Source organism: Piliocolobus tephrosceles, chromosome 4, assembly GCF_002776525.5.
Source record: "Piliocolobus tephrosceles isolate RC106 chromosome 4, ASM277652v3, whole genome shotgun sequence".
NCBI classification, from domain to species: Eukaryota; Metazoa; Chordata; class Mammalia; order Primates; family Cercopithecidae; genus Piliocolobus; species Piliocolobus tephrosceles.
In genome coordinates this window covers 13,854,547-13,874,214 of record NC_045437.1, presented here as the reverse complement: position 1 = coordinate 13,874,214, position 19,668 = coordinate 13,854,547, and the positions used below count along the sequence as shown (strand labels likewise).

Here is a 19,668-nt window from a genome sequence, read left to right as displayed (position 1 = left end):
TCCCAATCCACCTTTGAATCCACGTTTCTAACTGCCCTGTAGTCCTAGCAAGGGAGGACAGAAAGATGACTCTCCCACGTGCCCCTTAACTAGGGTTCAACAGCAGGATCCTCCTCCTCCTTGCAGCTACTTGTCACCCTTACTCCTTTCCTTTTACACTGAGATGTAATGAAAAAGTTCCAGATATCTAAAAATCATTTATCAGAAATAAGGAAAAGCAGCCAGGCCATTCCGCTACTGTTTCAAAAGGAAATTGACACCGGAATTAAAAGGAGACCAAGAAAAAAGGGCCTGAACTTCTCTGTGAATCTTAGGAAAGGCTTACGGAGGCAGAGGCATCATTCCCATCCTTCCCAATTTGCACGGAAATGAGAAAAGCCTGAGCCATGCGAACAGCCCTGCGGCTGCCATCCCAATCCTGGCTCAATCTCCTCCACTGCCACCCTCCATCTCCAGGATCATCAACAGTCCTGCGGCTGCCATCCCCATCCTGGCTCAATCTCCTCCACTAACACCCATCTTCAGGATGCATCAACGGCTGAGAAATCACTGCCAAATTTCCTAGGAAGATCCTATCAAAATCCATCACAGTTAAGAGTGAAAGGCAAGTGCAGAAGGCCCAGTTAAAAAAGCTAATTCAATTACACCAAACAGACATCAACACATTTCCCTTGGTTTTAACCTCTTTACTCCTGTTCCTCACACATCTATTTACTTAGCAGGGAATGCAGAGGATGACTATTTGAAATGCAATACTCGACTGGCCAGAAAAGAAATATGCTATAATTCCCTTCAAATATAGTAAGAACAAACTCTCAGTTCATTTTTAGGATATTAAAATAGACAAGTCAACCAAATAATTACTGTTTCTGAAAATTCTTTTATTATTGAGTGCAGAAAAATATCTATGGAGACCTTAGGGCTTGAGGCCAATTCACATGGCATTAGTGTCAACTGAGTATTTCTTGGGTGGCATGTTCTATAAATGTCAATTTGGTCAGGTCAGATGACTGTCACTATTTCTGAGCTCTATTTCTATCATCTTCCCTTATTGCATTTAATACCAATTATTAAATTATTGTGTTTTTCAAACACAAATTGATTGAGGTTAACCATCGTCATTAATAAATCATCAGGTCTAAGTCAGCAATTAAGTGCTCCGGGACAATGGCCACTGCAGAACATCCAAAACCAAGAGGAGCTACAACATGTTCTTAAGATCAAAACGCTTCTGACAGAACACGGTGGAAACACATTTCAGTTATATAATACTTCACAATTTAATGAACAGAAGCATCAGCCTAACATCACTGTATCAAAATCACTACAGTATATTCGACTCCAATTTTTGAAGCAACAACCAATAAAGATAAAAACATTCAAGAAGTTTTATATACTCCTGTAATTAGAACTAACCTATAATTTCTTAAAGTATCCTGAGAGGGCACTGATTATACTTCTCTGAAAAAATACAGCCAGGAAAGGATGGTGTGTTACATGAAAACCTTGTGGACAAAGGATTCTGCCTTTTTTCTGGGTTAGTAACAGCCCAGTGATAGAAATAATCCTTGCAAGGCCGGGCGCGGTGGCTCACGCCTGTAATCCCAGCACTTCAGGAGGCCGAGGCAGGCGGATCACGAGGTCAGGAGATTGAGACCATCCTGGCTAACACAATGAAACCCTGTCTCTACTAAAAATACAAAAAATTAGCCTGGCGAGGTGGTGGGTTCCTGTAGTCCCAGCTACTTGGGAGGCTGAGGCAGGAGAATGGCGTGAACCCGGGAGACGGAGCTTGCAGTGAGCCGAGACTGCGCTACTGCACTCCAGTCTGGGCGACAGAGCGAGACCGTGACAAACAGAAGGGAAGGGAAGGGAGGGGAGGGGAAGGGAAGGGAAGAGAAGAGAAGAGGAGGAGAGGAGAGAAAAGAAATAATCCTAGCCATGGTTTTACAGAGGGTTTTGCACAGCATCATTTTTCTGTTCTTTATTTCTAAGACACAACCCTAACCTCCACAGAGCAAGCTCTAGGCCTGATTGTTTTCTGAAAGGCTGAATGCCCAGAGGGTCTGAAACCAACAGCACCAGCACAACAATCCCCATTCAGAGATTCATGGAACAGGGAACAGGGTGTCAACAGGCATTCCACAAAGAAAAAGCATCCTGAGGTCAAGTTTGGTGTCGAAATTCAACAGGTACCTTCATAACAGAACGTCATAGAAAAGCTTCTAATATGGTAAGGATATCATAGGAGGGGGGACCTGGCACTTCCCTCACTCTGATACACATATACACACATACCTGCTACCGTCCAGAGAAACCCAGGTTGGGACTGCAACGCTGGGGAAACATGTCTAGCACAGAGCCCGACACTTAGGAGGTGAGGAGGACAGAAGGTATCTACTGCAGTCTAATGAGATCAGAGCAGCTGGCTTAGTATCTGATGCTTTAAGTGCTCCATAAATCAAAATATGTGAATACAAAGCATCTGGTGGACTGGGGGTGAAGGCCGGAGAGTGCAAGAGAATGGAATGTTGCTCTGTCAATTCAGATCAGGAGCCTACTTCAGATCTGGGGATCCCGAAGCGGAGCAGAATGGTGGTATTGAGAAAGGGTTGCTGAATAAACGATGAAGGAAGCCTGGATCACCCAGTTTGCAAAACAGAGGCAAGCAGAGGAGGGAACAGTGATTCATATACATAGCTTTAAGAGGAGACCTTGGATAAATAATTAACAGATTGCTTTTCCTAAGCATTTACTCTACTACTCTCCGTCTGCTCAGAGGGCGCCTGCGATCTGGGAGCCACTCATTTCTTCTGCCTGTTCTGGGTCCCACCAACCAGAGATGGGATCCTCGAAGCTAGTGAACTGCACTCCCATCCACCTCTCACCCCCGCCACCTCTTGATGGAGCCTCAGCTGAGCACAGGCACTAAGCTGGACTTAGGAGACAAAGGGATGGAAATTTCCTAGATTTAGAACTTGCGTCTATGTCATGTTTATTATAAATGTTAATTCTAAAAATACTTATGGGAAGTGAACTTTTGTAAGAATATTAATGCAAGTGTGAAATAGTTTGTTATTAGGTCAGGAACTGAAAGACCCAGCCATAGACCTCAGCGAAAGTTCCAGCTTTGGAAACATGGCCAAATCACTCCCCATATGGATTATCAGGACAGTAATACTATAGTCCCATCTACTCCACTGGGCTGACTGAAGGATGAAATGAGATTTCGTGTTAAAGAGCTCTCTAAATATGAAAGAACTATACAAACACTGTTACTTTATTTTCAGTTATTAGCAAAGCACAGAAGGCCTAAAGTCATAGATGAATTAAGGTGTTCAGCAGACGTGGAGTTCACTCCGTAGGTAAGTCTCTACAAGCACTACCCGAGTGGACAGAAATGTGTACCTGTGCTGCCAAGTACAGCAGCCACTGGCCACGTGTTGCTCCCAATACGGTGAATAAGCAACTACTATTTTAATTTAATTCTATTTTTAAAATGATTGTATCTTATTATTTAACTCTGAGTAGCTTCAAAGCCACACGTGGTGACAGGCCATCACAATGGGCAGTGCAGCCTGAGGTCACCGTAAAAGGAGATTTTATGCTATAGCAAAATCAAGTCATTTTGTTTTATAAAAATGTAATTCTAATGGTATTTGCTGTGAAAGCTTCTTAATATAAAGGGTCTGTGCTGTGGATATAGCACATGACCAAGACAAGCGAAGGCTGGAGCCCCTACGCGACATCTACCAGTAACAACATGAACACTGTGGTTGTGTGTCCATGTTTGTGAATGGATGCCGTGATCCCACACCTTCACTGGAGATGAGGACACAAGACACACTGGCTGACACATCTATGGAAGTTATACCATCTATGAATCATTCTCATCTAGCTTTAACTTCAGAGTTATGTTTATAAAGCCACAGCAAACGCTAGCATAAGAACACCCATGGAGAGAGAGGGCAGGGCTGGACGGTGCAGCTAAGAGCTGGAATCCTTACAGAGAAGGCGGCTGCCATTAGTAAGCTCATTAACCATGGGGTCACATATTTGAGCCTTATGTCCCCCTAATCAGATTTAAATTCCACATGAACACTCTGGATGTGATTCAAAGAGGTGACTATGATGGAAACCTACTTAGGATGTCCAAGTTTCCGGTCCTTTCCAGACTGAGTTTATGAAAACAGCTTGAGCATAACTAGAAGGCAAACCATTTAAAAAGAGGGAACAACGTTGACCTATACTCGGGATTGCTATGTTGGGAAAAGAAAACCATTTTACTGATGAGCATCAGAATTTCACGGATCTTACTTTTCTTCAGTGGGGGGGATGAGACACAATTCATTTTTACTTGCAAGTAAGGACCGTCTTTCTGAAGACGTCCTAATCTCCCATCTGTGCATTTCAGTTGTTTACATGCAGGCCTTGTTGCTTCGTTAAGGTCTGGAATACACGCTGGGCCCCTTCTTCATTAGATTACTGTCCCTTTGCTCGAATTTGGCTTCTTCTCTGGTCACCTTATACGCACTGAGACTTCAGGCTCCCTTCCGGTTTATGCGGCATCCTACAAAATTCTGTTCAATAATGTGTTTGCCTAGTTTCATTTCCTTCAAATCCATAAATTACAGTCTTTCATTTTATCCAGATGAGAATACCCCAGGCTTTCAATTCTGCTGTATGTTTAAAATTTTTTATAATAAAACACTGGAAGGAAAATGCCCCACGGAACCCATGTCTCTAGATTATTTTCAGGCCGGTCACAGCAGCAATTAATCTCTGGGTTTATTTACAATTCTGAATCCCGTCATGTTTATGAAAGATGTTCCCTGTGTGTTATGCTTCAGCCTATCTAACATTCACCCACGCAGCTTGTCCTGCTTCAAATTCATTCATATCATCTTACTGCCAAACGATCAAGCGTATTGCTGTTTTGTACAACGATAAGGATCGGAGATGGCTACAGGGTCATGAAGATGGTTCTATTTATGCTGAAGGAGTTCCTGTTACTTTAAAAAGTTGTTTTTGTGTGTGGGCTTTTGTCTATCTTTTATCACAAAATTAGTCAAATGCATAAAGTTAGAAAACAGAAAAATCCTACCATTGAAACTCTCAGCTTTTACACGATACTATGAAGGTTTGCTTCTCTTTATGTATCACTCAGCTTCCTCTCTTGCTTTATACTTTAAAGGTTTCTAGAGTTGAGATCACTGCTAATTAGTGTCTTGTGCAACATACTGACTGCCCTGCCAAAATCCTAGGCAAGTTGGGGCCTCTATCGTCCTTTATTGACTCTTCACTCTTCAACAGAGACTGTTTCTAGATTACAGAGATACTATTTCCTTTTTAAGAAGCATCCATGCAAATCCCTGAATGCCGTCTTTCCCCCAAAAATTAACCCTGAGGAAGATACACTGATGTTTCTCCTTTTTAAATTAAGCAACCGTTTTGCTCTTCCCCATCTTGAAAAGGTATTCACTGTGCTGCTCACCTTCCAATAATAAAGTCTGAGTCATGAGCAAATTCCTTCCATTTTGCTACTTTCAGAGCGTTTGTTTAAGCAAGTTTGCTTAAGTGGAGGTGTGGGGAGTGTTGGGGGCGTATATTACCCATTACTTCTTAAACTAGAAATTTTGACACAGCACATCTGTCAGCAAATGAAGCCAAAGTCAGATGCCATGTAGCTAAGTTTGTAATTAGGAAAGACACTGTCGATTGTGTACCCAAAAAAGCCATTTTCCTCCCTCACCCTTGCTGGCAGCACCTCCCTAGAGGCTAAACACCAGATCCACCCTTTCCCCCACCCCTCGCAGCAAGGCATGGATGTGTACCCAAAGACCAGCCAATGGGAACTGAGCGGAAGTGTGCTGGGGGCGGGGCCTCTGGAAATGCTTCCCTTATAAGCTGGCAGGCAAAGACAGCTACAGCCACCGCGGCGGAGGGTGGGCGCTGCGGCTGAGGAGGAGCTGGGGCGTGGAGCTGAGGTGTGCTGCCCCGACTGTGAGGGGAGGCCCAGCAAGCCTGAGGGCGGCAGACACCACCCCTCCGTTGTGCAGCTGGAGGGGCCTATGCCTTAGAACTACCCAGTTTGTGAGAAAAGTGAACCCTTGACGTCTGTACCACTGATGGGCGTTCTGTTCCTTGCTGCCAAAGCATCCCAACTGGAGTAATAAAGCACTATCAACAAGGAATAAGACGAAAGAGGAAGCCAGGAGAGGAGGGGAAGAGAAGAGCAGCTGCCACTTCTTAGTGCTTACTGTGCTGGGCACTGCGTGGGGCCCCTAGCATCACATTTACATCAACAGTCCACTCAAGCAGGTACTTTTAGTTCTACTTTACAAATGAGAAAACAAATCAGAGAGGCTAAGTCACTTACCTAAGGTTGCGCAGCAAGGACTAAGAGAGCTGGAATTCAAACTCAGGGCCGAGTGACTTCAGAGCTCACATGCGGAGCTCACAGTATGTGCTACACAAGAGTGCTTGCACACACACCAATATTCATGGAGGAAGAACTATTCTGGTTACCACCTCGTGGGCTGGGGGTTCGAGGCACTGACCTTTTCGGCCTTCTGGTGGAAAATGGAGGACATGTCCAGCAAGGTGCTCCGCTCATCCAGGGCTGCCGCAAATGCCTTCCACTCCTGCTCCAGCTGACTCGCGATCTGCCTGATCTGCTGCGAGGCATAGTGGCCAGACTCCACCAGGCGATTGGCCACCGACATGATGCGGTTGATATTTACATACACGTTCTGCAAAGTGGGCAGGAAAAGAGGGCTCCTCAGGGGAGAGCACCTAAGAGTCTCCCTTCTAAGAAGCCCAGATACCACCTGCTGAAACACAGGCTTCTACCAGTGATCACATCTTTCCCAGGAGCATCACCTGATTTTATAACATTATACATATTTGCTCTCTAGATTTCCATAAACTTGAAGTATTGGTTTCCATTTCTATTTTTAAAACTGTAACATTACAAATCAACTAGCTGAAAGGCATAATTGTTCAGCACAAAGCAATCAAATACACAAGTGGGTGCACACAAATATACGATTACTCACTTCTTGGCTTCAAATACTGAGCAGGGTCCACATGGCAAGCCTGCTGCCAGGCAGTCACGGAGAACGGAGGGACCCAGCGCTCTGGTTTTTAACTAGAACCCAGAAACCCAAAAACACATACCTAGCAACCAAAGGCTATTTGTGTGAAAGCAAGCTCTCCTTTCTACATACGCCCAAGTCATTTTTTGGTGCCAACAGAAAATATTCTGTAAATGGATCCACCTTCTCTCAGGAATATGAATTGCAGTAAAAACACAACAATGCTATGCTCAAATTTTAAATAAAGCTTTTCTACTCTGTCAAAATTCCTATCTTCGAGTCTATCAGTTTATTTCACAAACAGGGATTTTTAAAAACCCACCCTTTTCGCAGAACAAGCTCTCACGATGGAGTTTCCCTTTCCACCTCCAGTGTTCTTAAGGCTCAGCAGCACGTCGTGTGGTGTGGTGTGGTGGATGGTGGATGGTGGGGGATTCAGACCTTCAGCAAATCCGAAGTTGCTGTTATTCATGTCTTTATTATTTCTATGCACTGTTACCACCTCATCCTTCCCCGTGGGTCCCCCAAAATCGTAGCTACATCTTTGGCTCCTCTCAATGTTGCCCCAGTCTGATTTCCTGATCTATCCAAACTCCTCTACGTTTTCCCGCCTTCTCTCGCTTCCCACACAACCCCTCTGAGCCAATCTCCCACTGCCTCGAACAGGGACCCCGCAACAGCCTCCTTCCTGTCCCTTGCTGCCTGCAGTCCCCCAAGTCAGCGGCTGAAAGAACTCACTTGTTCATTCTTTCTTTGTATCTTCTTGAAATTCATCCTTTCCCTCTATTTCTGACCCAAACCAGAACTTGGTGGAGTTGCCTCTGTCTGGAATTAGAGCCACAGGACTCCAGCCTCAGGGTTACATCTCCGGGCTGCATCTGAAGGCTAGAATCAGCCACCAGACATCGCATGTCTGCAGTCGCAGAAAGAGGCTGCAACAGTCAAGCCATGCTCAGTGAGGTGACCTCTCTGGCTCGTGTGGCATTAATGCTCTAACTGGCATCCGGTAAATTAAAAGCAAGGCCTCCCATTCCCAAGTGCATTCTTTCTCTCTTTTCCTCCCTCCTAGTAAAGTGACAACAAACTAGATTTGCTAATTTTGCTTTCTCTATATCCTTCAAAGAGAAAAACCAGTCCAACAGGTCTGTTAGGAAAAGGACAAGATGCGCTCTGTTCAGATCTGGAGAAGAGATGTCCCTTTGGATGGCTCTGTTGTGACAACCACTGACCCTACTCACCCATCCCTAGATTGTTACAGCTTCCTGTATTACTTTTATAGAAATACAGATTTTACTAGTCTATGTACGATGCTTTTTCCATCTCTCCATCACTTCTAGCACACATAAATCTACAGCCTGGACATAAATATGGCAATGTGAAATTCCCTAAATTAAAAGTACCTACACCTACATTCTTATCATCATAGTTTTTACAAATATCTGTTATAGTAGAACGTGCATAATTGTTGGTATCCCTGAATATGCTTTCTTTAAAAGCTGTTAACTTGGCATAATGGTATTTAGTATCCTTATTTTGTCAGAAATTGTGCAAAACACTACAGCGAGCAGAAGGGGCTGAAAGTTAAATGCCCTTGCCCTGCATTATTAAACGTCACAGATACTAGGGATTCACGGAGGTACTCAACACAAGGAGCAGGCCTGGTCCAGAAAGCTCCCCAGCAGGCGCCACCATCCCGGCACCGAGCGACCCACATGCACTGTATTACAAGTTTGACTTAGAAAAGTAACAGAAATATATTGTAAAAAATTAGAAAATATACTCGAACTCCCCCCCAAAAATAGCTGTAACTCATACTTTAAAGTTCTTACCTGCTTTAAGTGCATCTTTAATTATACTGATAACATCACTGGTAAGAATTAACATCTATACAGTACTTACTCCGTGTCAAGCAACATGTTTTGTATTTTACATAGACATGTAACACCATGGAAGGCAGGTATGACCCCCAGTTTACAGACTAGGAAACTAAGGCTCAAAGAGGTTAAACAGCCTTCCCAAGGTCACACGGCAAATAAGAAACTCAGAATTAAAAGCCTCTACATCCACAACCCATTTTCCTGTCTGCTACACTATGGTTCCTACTCCCTTGAGTCCTAAAATCTGCCACTGATAAAGGTGAAGAAAGGGGGAAGAGAAAATATATTTTTCTGTTAATTTCTAGCACATATTTTAGTATTTCTAGTTTTTAAAGTATGTGGCATGACTGAATGGTCTCTTGCCAAAAGTTTCAGAAAATTCTAAAAAAAAGACAGCAATTTTTTACAAAGAAATTTTTATCTATGCCCAAGTTTGATGATTCAAACCAGAAATCCTCTTACTTTAAACTCTAGAACAGATGTAAAACTTTCTGACGGCATTTATTACTAAAAATTATATTGTAAAATCTTATCTTTGAAACTACCTAAATTGTAGCACCTAGTTGACTATATTTTAATTAAATGGCATCTTACTGAATTAACTTAAACAAAAACCCTGTCTTCATATTACTTTATTTGTATTTTTGTTTTTGAGACAAGGTCTTGCTCTGTCACCCAAGCTGGAATGCAGTGGCGTTCCTGTTGCCTGCAACTCCTGGGCTCAAGGGATCCTCCAGCCTCAGCCTCCCAAATAGCTGGGACTACAAGCGTGAACCACTACACCTGGCTAATTTTTTAATTTTTTTTAGAGATGGGGTCTTGCTGTGTTGCCCAGGCTGGTTCATATTGCTTTAATGCTCTACAACAAATGTTACAAGGTCCTCACAAGGCTGGCTTAAAGTCCAAACCAAGACTCTTCGTCCCTGAAGAAGAAATTTCTAGAAGCTTCACAGACTACAGAATCAAGCAAATGTCCTATAGAACATACAGTTTTAGTAATATTAACTATAAAACTGTAACAGAAGTGCTACTCAAAATTCAGTGTTTTGGTTTGGTTTTGGTTTCTATGATGTAGTCCTACAGTCGCCCCCTATCTGGCCTCTAAGATCCTGATGGAGTCACGACAGCCAAGAGTAGCAGACGCAACAACCTTAAAGAGGGCCAGGGGATCCCAGGGAAGGCTAAGGGCCAGACCCCAGTACTCCAGCTCAGCTCGGAAGGAAATCTCATGCCTCAGGAGAACTAGCAAGTGCCCTGAGGTCAGCAGCGGGTAACAGCAGCCAGAAAACTGACAGCGCTCCGTCCGGGGGACCCACTGTGCCTCCCAGCAGCTTTGCTGGGGCCCCCATGGGCTCCTATGAGGCGGAGCACAGGAGCCGGCATCCGAAGTGTCTGTGGTGAACTAGCCAAGTCATCGGTTCAAGTTTCACTGGTTCGCCTGTTTGCTTGTTTTCATTTTTCTTTAAAACTTAAAATGTGGGATACTGAGACAATGGAACCCTAGGGAACACCCTCCACGTGAAGGTCAGCTGCTAAAATCAACAGCCGCTCTGAGGGCCCCTTGAGAGCCCCAGCCCAGCATCTGCCAAATGCCTCCCATTTGCTAAAATATCGTCACGTGGCAGGGTCCAGCTGTTCTGAGTGTCTTACCATACAGTTCATGGCAAAGTGATTGTGCTGCGTCTGGAGCTCCATGGCATGAGGGTGGCTGGTCCCAATCTCCGTGTAGCTGTTTAGAAACAGGCCTTTGTTGTGTGTGATCCAGTCAAACATCTACCGGAAGGAAAAAGACAACCTGGAATCACTCCAGAAAGAGAAACTGCTGCACAGGCCCATAGATGGGGCAGTACCAAGAAAGGGCCACTTCCTTCCCCGGACAACTTCAAGTGCTGTCTGACTCTCTGAGAAGAGTCTTTACTTCGGAGAACAAGTCAGCAGTCCTGAACTTGCAGGACCTGCCGGAAAATCTTATCTGATGTGTTCCTCTTACAGAGAAGGAATTAAGAAGCAGATAAGTAAAGAGAGTTATTCTAATCCCCTGGGCTAATTAAAAACTCTGATCCTCTGACTCCCAGTCCTGTCTCCCTGCCACGCTGAACTACTTAATTTGCCACAATGAGCTTCAATTAAAGACCTGTTAGGGTGAAATTAGGAACTTACGGGTCTTTGGATGGGTTCTGCTGTGCCCACAGGTTACTGACAGAAATATCAATGACTAAAAGAGTACACTACTTAATCAAGAAGTACATAGACACCTGTGCAGATTGCAAACCCATAAAATTTACTGTAAAAATAAAATAGGCAGGAAAAACTAACAATAACATCTCCCTTAAGGTTCAATATAGATGTTACTTAGACAAGGATGTCAATTAAGACATTTGCAAATAAAAACATTTAAGAAAATATAGACGGCTGTCATCAATTAGCATTGCTACCATGACTTGAACCAGAATCCCAGGGACAGTAACCTGTTTTTCTAGTAATTGAAAGGAAGGTATTCCAGTGTCTTAGACAAGGTGCTACTTAAAACAAAAGAACACTGGCAGATACCTTAAAAGCTTTGGTAACAAAAACACTGGATTGTCACCTTTCGAAAAGTCCTTTCACATCCAAGAATTCTAATGTGGATTTTCACTTCACAAAATATTCTCCTGTCCATGTAATATAAAATTCAGTGAGCTCAAATAAAACGCAGTGATGAATTCACCCAAGTTCATGGCTTGCAACACATACCTATGAATAAGTGCCCAGTTTTCACATTGCTAAGATTCAATTAGCCAGTAATTGATAAGGATTCACTTTGACCAGTTGGTCTGCCTGGCGCATAAGAATAAAGCATAAGACTAGAGGTCATTACTGACTATATTACCCAGAAACTGTTACTTTTAACACATTACTCGTCTTGATTTTAAAAACATACTCAATAGATTGGAACGGTGTTCTGTCAATAACATAACCCTGTGAAATTTTCACTTTTTTTTTTTTTTTTTTTTTAAGACAGAGTCTCACTCTGTCACCCAGGCTGAAACGCAATGGCATGATCTTGGCTCACTGCAACCTCTGCCTCATGGGTTCAAGCGATTCTCCTGCCTCAGCCTCCTGAGTAGCTGGGATTACAGGGGTGTGCCACCACACCCAGCTAATTTTTGTGTTTTTAGTAGAGATGGGGTTTCACTATTTTGGCCAGACTGGTCTCAAACTCCTGACCTCAGCTAATCAGCCCACCTCGGCCTCCCAAAGGGCTGGGATTACAGGCGTGAGCCACCAAGCATGGCCGAAATGTTCACTCTTTCAAGTGAAAATATCATTCCTATCTTACAGGCATCCTAAACCAAAGCACAAGTAATTTAAACTCAAATTTTCTAAAACAGCACTGCATTGCACAATAAGTAAAACTGGAAAACAGATTTCAGTGCCGTTTCTGAAATGACCCTCACTGGTTTGGAGCACACACGGTGAGTGCAGCCTTACCATTGTCCACCTTCTCTCTTTCCTTCCACCCGAACCCACCAGCACTGGCTTCCCCCATGTCCACTGAGGCATTAGCCTCCCCGTCTTTACCTTCTCAGCATCCTGTTCAAACAGCCTCAGCTGGAAGCACTGGTCCAGCTTCAGCTTCCTCACATGCCACATCTGGTGCAGATGCTGCCGTGTCGAGTGCAGCCGGTCCAGCATGGTGGACACCTTGGGCAAGAGGTTCTGCAGGTCCGCGTTGCCTGAGCCTGAGGTCTTTTTGGGAAAGCTTTCACTGCTCTGTATCCTCTGAAGCAGCTTCTGTCCCTCCAAATCCAGGTCCTCGATGGGGGCCTTAATCACCTTCTTCTTCAGCTGAGAATGTTCCTCGATCATATTCCGAGCCCCCTCTAAATCCTGAGGCAGCTCCTTCTTAGCTAGGATGTCCTGAAGTTCCTCCAGCCGAGACAGCATGTGGGTTGCATTGCTAATGTAGTCTTCAAAAGCAACTCTGATTTCAATCCATTCTTCGTGGTTGTATTCCAGGCAGCCATCAAACTCAGGAGTTAGCTGAGAAGGATCAACTACTTTGGTAAGGCCTTCTAAAGAGACCATATTTGTCTTAAGGGAAAAAAAATCACGTATGAGAAGATGAACCAATTTTATATAGTTTTAACATAATGCAATTTGCAATGCTCAGTCACAGGTTTTCAAAGTTAATCTTTTTATAGAAAACAACATACCTGGTTCTGGCCCCATAAAAATAAATGTAGATGAAAGAAGCATTATCAGTACAATGAAAGACAAATCCATTATAGCAACACATGTATGTCAGTTGGAATACCTAAAATTGTAGAATCGTGTATTTCATGAGAGCTAAAGAAATGAGATTTCTTTCCAAGAAGGTGGAGATTAACCCACTATAACAGACACATTAAACCAGGAAACAGATTAAATTGCAAGTTCAGAGCAAACAATGCGGAAATTTCACTCACATCAATGCATTCTTCTACCCATTCTTTTTCATCCAAGCCAGAAACTCTGTGGAGGTTTTCTACTACTTGCTATTACACAAACATCTTGCTCATGGGCATCAAAACCCTTTTAAGCACAACGTCACTCTAAATTCAATTACATGTGGGCTGCCTATTAAATGATGAATGCTGCTCCAACCAGACCACCCTGTCATTCATCTTGCCTAAGCCTAACCCCACTGCCCATCAAATAACAGATGATGGGATATGAATGAGTTTATAAAAATTTAGAAAATATTCAAGAGTTGGCAAGAAAGCTGGCAGAGGCTCATTTGACAGAGCTAAGGACAGAGGCAATGCTTTATTCATTGCAATAATCTGCTGTGATTCTGAACAGTCCTAGAGTTGTATATAATCTGTACTACACTGCAATTTAACAGTGACAAAGTTTTAGTCAATTACAATCTAAGCAAAAATCTTTATATATTATTATTATTTTTTGAAATGGAGTCTTGCTCTGTCACCCAGGCTGGCATGCAGTGGTGCGATCTCAACTCACTGCAACCTCTGCCTCCCAGGTTCAAGCGATCTCCTGCCTCAACCTTCTGAGTAGCTGGGACTACAGGTGCCCACCACCACGCCAGGCTAATTTTTTTGTATTTTTAGTAGAGACGGGGTTTCACCGTGTTGGTCACACTGGTCTCGAACTCCTTATCTTAAATGATCCACCCACCTCAGCCTCTCAAAGTGCTGGGATTACAGGCGTGAGACATCACGCCCAGCCATTTAAAAAAAAAAAAAAAAAAAGACAGGGTCTTGCTTTGTCTTCCAGACTGGAGTAGAGTATGGCAATCACTGCACACTGTAAAGCCTGAGACAGAGTTTTGCTCTTGTTGCCCATGCTAGAGTGCAGTGGCGCAACCTCACCTGACTGCAACCTCTGCCTTCCGATTTCTAGTGATTCTCCTGCCTCAGCCTCCCGAGTAGCTGGGATTACAGATGACCGCCACCACGCCCAGCATATTTTTGTATTTTTAGTAGAGACGGGGCTTCACCATGTTGGCCAGGTTGTCTGGAACTCCTGACCTTGTGATCCGCCCGCCTTGGCCTCCCAAAGTGCTGGGATTACAGGTGTGAGCCACCGTGCCCGGCCACACCTGGCTAATTTTTAAAACAAAATATAGAGACAGGGTCTCGCTAACTTTCTCAGGCTGGGCTCGAACTCCCAGCCTCAAACAGTCCTCCTCCCTTAGCCTCTCAAAGTGTTCGGATCATAGGCATGAGCCACTGTACCTGGCCTGAGCAAGAAATCTTAACCTCACCTTATTATAGTGTCAAGCAGATTAATATTAATATGCCTCAAGGAAAACATGGGGGGAGGGGGTCTGATTCAATGCAAAGACAAAGGTGAAGGAGAAAGAGTTGTGACCTAGAACCAAAAGAGAAAACAAAGAAGGGCTGGTTTGGCATGCTGGTTGGCAAAAGAAACAGCAGAAGGCAGCAGAGCTAGAAAGAGGGATGACTCCTGATGCAGCACTTCTGCCTATAATCCTACCATAGGCCCATTCCTCTCTCGTTTGCTGGACTTTTTTTTTTTTTTTTTGAGACACAGTCTTGCTCTGTTGCCCAGGCTGGAGTGCAGTGGCACAATCTCGGCTCACTGCAAGCTCTGCCTCCTGGGTTCACGCCATTCTCCTGCCTCAGTCTCCCAAGTAGCTGGGACTACAGGCGCCCGCCGTTTGTATTATTAGTAGAGACAGGGTTTCACTGTGTTAGCCAGGATAGTCTTGATCTCCTGACCTCGTGATCCACCCACCTCAGCCTCCCAAAGTGCTGGGATTACAGGCATGAGCCACCACACCCGGCCCTGCTGAACTTTTAATAATCTCCACAGAGGTAATCACTGGCGGGGACAGAGAAAGGCTGGTAACAGTGTAACAAGTTCCATAGAAAAACTGGTGCCTTTAAGAGCCCAGAGGGAGAGATCAAAACTAGACTGGAAAAACCTGTATGAATTGTATTGCCAGACCATTATTTTTACTTAAAACACTTAAAACTAAATACAACGCACTTTCAATTCTGCATCAAGAAAATAATTAATGCCCAATAAACTGTCCTCCGAAATTATTTCCTATTCTCTACGAAGAAAAAGGCTTACTGGGTTCATCTTTCTGATGGAGTGTAGTAAACTTCCGGAGTAGTTTCAAATTTAAAACTAAGTTCAGATATCGAATAGAAAAATGAGCACTATGGAAAGAATTAAAAAATCCAAGTAATACACCTGTGCAAACACTTTGAAAAGTATAGCATTATAACCTAAAGATTAAGTATGAACGCTGTCTGATGTTTAATATTATTACTACTGTTTACCTTAAAATACATGAATATATCCACTGAAACCTAACATTTGAGCAGATTTGCCAGAGGAAGCGTTCAACCAAAAACCATAGCTTCTTATTAGAAAATATTAAAATCTTATTCCAAATGGAGCAAGAATCAAGTTTCAAGCCGGCAGGAAGACTTCCCTCCCATAACCATCTATTAAACTAACTGCACCGAAGGCCCTGTCAGAACCTTGGTAGCTTAAGGAGAGGAGGTTACAGTGGGAAGGAAAATAATTAGTGGGCTGAGGGTTTTGTTTTGTTTTTGCCACTGAAAGATGGCAATCTTCCATGCCTAACTGAATTCAGGACTCTGCACAGGTTTTAACACACTACCTCCATTTTCAGAAATCAGAGGCCTAATACATGCATTCTCTCCATTATCCGTTACAGGTTGAGACTTAGGGACTCTGAAGTTGGGCATTTACCCGTAACATTCCCTCATCTCCAGGGCTGAGGCAAGGAGAATGAATCTGTAACCATGCAAAGCCACTGTGCTGCCTGGTAAAGCTGTTTGCCAAGTGAAATCCAAGGCAGCAAGAAGCAAGCTTCTCTGCCAAGGCCTCACAACTCAACGGCCCATCACCCAATCCAAGGGAACTGAAACCTAAGTCCATGTGGGTAAAACAATTCACTTGGATAATGAACGTAGCTCTGTCGTTTCGTGCAATAACTAATTTTACGTATCACGTGTTCATAAGATATGCAGCTCCTGTTTAATACGTGGTTTAAAAAAAAAAAATCATTAGCCTCAACAGCTTTTAGTAAACCACACCAACTTGTTTAGTGGGTCTAGCCACACAGGGGAAGTTACCTCAAACTCAAATTTAGAACTGCCAAAATTAGTCCTCTGTTTCTGCCAGAAGTTGTCTGGCTTGATGATCAGGGCCACGTGGATGCAGCAGGGGAAGGACTCCTGCAGGATCTTCAGCAGGGGCTTGATGGAGTCCCACTTGGACCCACGCATGTCCACGATCACCGTGAAGCCGCGCTTGCAGACCTCCTCGCTGCGGAGAAAGAAAACATGGCTGAAGACGGGGTGCATCTCTTGTCACTCTGTCTGCTCAGAGTCCCACTGGGTGCCACAGACCCAGCTTCCCTCTTCTGCCAGACGTGTGCAGAGGCACGGGAGGGAGCACACTATGCTCAGCTCCTTCCCGTCCCTCCCTTGTACCATAAAGGAAGAGACCCAGCCTACACATGCTTCATGTTCAACCTGCAAAACCTGTTAAGATTTCAATTTTTTATTAATGGTTTTGCATCTTGTCTTCTTTTCAGGAAAACAATGGTCACCATGCCCATTTCTCTTGACCTTGGTGCATTAACTGATTACATGAACTCCTCCAGTCACTCCGGCGGGCAAAGGTCTCCAGGAGCATCGGGCAGGTACAAAACCCTGACAGCCTGCGAAACCCAGACTCGGGACAGTCTGAGACCTGTGGACAGCAGTTACCCCAGGACTCCCAGCACCCCAGGTGCTAAAAATGATCCCCCACCAGCATGGCTGGCAATAGTGAGAGCTTTCTTACGTTCCATTTTATTCCCTTTACCCTATCCCTGGCCCTGAAGCTGTCTCAGTGGTTTTCCATACCCTCCACCCGTCCCTGGGAGTTCTTGGCATCCTTCTGGCAGGCTCTGTGGTTTTAATCTAGTTCCACAACTGTACTAAGCCTTTATCTGGTAGCAATGCTGGCTAACGCTGCTGGCCTCTGACATACATCAAGGCAGTGCTAGGAGTCACTATACTCTTCCTCTCCACATTATTGCACTTTAAAAAAAAAAAAGTGCCAGCTTCTAATTTTATTAAATCTCAACTACTGGCTACATGGAAAACACAAAATGCAAATCTGCAAATAAAGAATGAGCAACAAGAGTCACGGTGTCCTTAAAAACAGGTGAAAAAAAATACTTAGTCTCACTTGGTTACAACTTCAGTGATACAAGCTTCCAAATGGCCCTACAGCTAAGGAACAACTGCAACCCTCACTGTTACTTACAGAGGGGTCCCTGACAGTCCACACAGGCTGCTGATGCCTGCAACAGACAGTAACCAGGCAACGAGTGCCTGCAAGGTCTTTTTTGGAAATATACCTAGGACCTTATGGTACTCAATACGCATGTGTGGTTTTCCCCAAATATAAATGTACCTTGGGGTAGAAAAGACATTTGACATTTTTCTGCTTTGGATAATTCCCCCCCCCCCCCAAAAAAAAAAAAAACTAGTCTAAATTAAAAACCTGGAAAACTAATTGCTATCATTAAGTAATGCAAACAAAATTAATTCGAATTAAAACCAATTTCATGCTGTTACATAGGCTCACTCCCCAATCTTGCCTCCCTTCCCCCCTCCCAATTAACTCACACTTACACACCCCCTTCCCTTCTATATCTGGATTCAGACTATCTAACTAGTTTTCCATGTTTTACAAATGCAAAGTACATACGACATCTACATCAGTAAGAGGGTGTATCGCATAAACACCCCCCAAAAAATGGCTGTATGGTTCGAGCCCAGCAGTAGGACCCAATCAGAGGGTGGCTCACAGTCAGAGGAACACAGTGTTTATAGCCAGGAGGAGAAAACAGACAGATCCAGCAGCCTAGTTTATCACCCAAATGTTGAAAACTGATTAGGAATGATGTGATGAATTTCTAATAACTATCCCATAGGGATGTAAATTAAAATGAGTTCAAATACCTCTCACGTCATCGCTTCTCCTCCACATCCCCATTAGGTCCTGGGTTACAATCCAGGTAACACCACAGGCAGAAACATCACTTGTTTTCTGACCTCCTTCATGAAACCTAGAGGCAAATGGGACTCCCAGAAATGTCTCCTAAAGTCTCCTGTCCTAGAAATTAAGCATTCTGGACTTTCTTGGACTCTAATGGGGTTTGCAGTCCGGCCAGATTCCATTCCACAGAAACTCCAGGGCGCCGGAGGCACTGGGGTGAGGGCAGCCTAGACAGGAAGAGGCAGGTGCCTGGAGGCCAAGAGCTCTGCAAAGGAAGCCTGCTGCCCTGTGAGGCATTCTACTCCAGACATACACCAAAGACAGGAGACTGTAAAACGGTGGCAATATGTTTTGCTTGTTTTACTAGTTGCTGTTTGGTAGACTGCACTGTAACCATCAGTCTTCACCATAGCAAGATAAATTCCCTTGAAGCCTTTCTTTCTCTTAACATGGCCTTACACAGTATGCACATGAACTACAAAGCCCCTCTACTTGAAAGCAGCTTAAAAGGAATCCTGAATGACTCCAGGCTTAACAACAGAACAACAAAACCAAAAGCTACGCTGAGCTTGCACAGTTGACGGAAGGATTAACCATTCACCTTCCTCCGTGATCAAACTGCTCCCACCAAGCGGCTTCCTAAGTAGTGAAAATGGCATATGAACTGGGCTGGGAGTGTACAGCATTTCAATCCATCTGTTTTTATCAAGTTAAAAGCCAGTCACCATGAAGACAGCAGTGACTTGTAAACATCCCCAAACCCTAGTCCTATGGAGTCCTATTTATAAGCGCCTAATAAACAGCTGCCTACAGGAGAAAGGCCCCAAGCCCTTCTACCACCTAAGAGGCACTGTTCTTTGGGAAATGTGACTTATTTACCAGTTATTTCAGCATTTTTACCAAAGAGCCTCATGTTTATGTGTGAGATAAAGAAAATTTACATAAAATTAAGGTCCCCTCTCAACACAGGTCCCTAAAAAAGAGAAACTCTACTTGTTTAGTTCCTAGATGAAGAAAGTATCTTCTTATATGAGTATTTATGAATGAATCAATTAAAAATCTTCATATCATTAGTGGACAACAAGGAGTAAGAGTGGTTTATCTATTAATATTTAACAACTATAAATCATTCTAAAGAAGGCAGAAGGGGC

The 19,668-nt window shown here is 43.8% G+C and overlaps 1 protein-coding gene across 1 annotated transcript in view; it reads right to left on the bottom strand.

Moving 5' to 3' along the window:
* Positions 1-19,668, bottom strand: part of TRIO (trio Rho guanine nucleotide exchange factor) — a 365,512-nt gene that overhangs the window by 203,883 nt on the left and 141,961 nt on the right. The window contains exons 4-7 of the mRNA XM_023218272.3: positions 16,597-16,789; positions 12,536-13,048; positions 10,625-10,747; positions 6,561-6,752 (exon numbers count right to left, since the gene is read on the bottom strand). Of these exons, the coding sequence (XP_023074040.2) occupies positions 6,561-6,752; positions 10,625-10,747; positions 12,536-13,048; positions 16,597-16,789 (1,021 nt within the window). The remainder of the gene's footprint in view (positions 1-6,560; positions 6,753-10,624; positions 10,748-12,535; positions 13,049-16,596; positions 16,790-19,668) is intronic.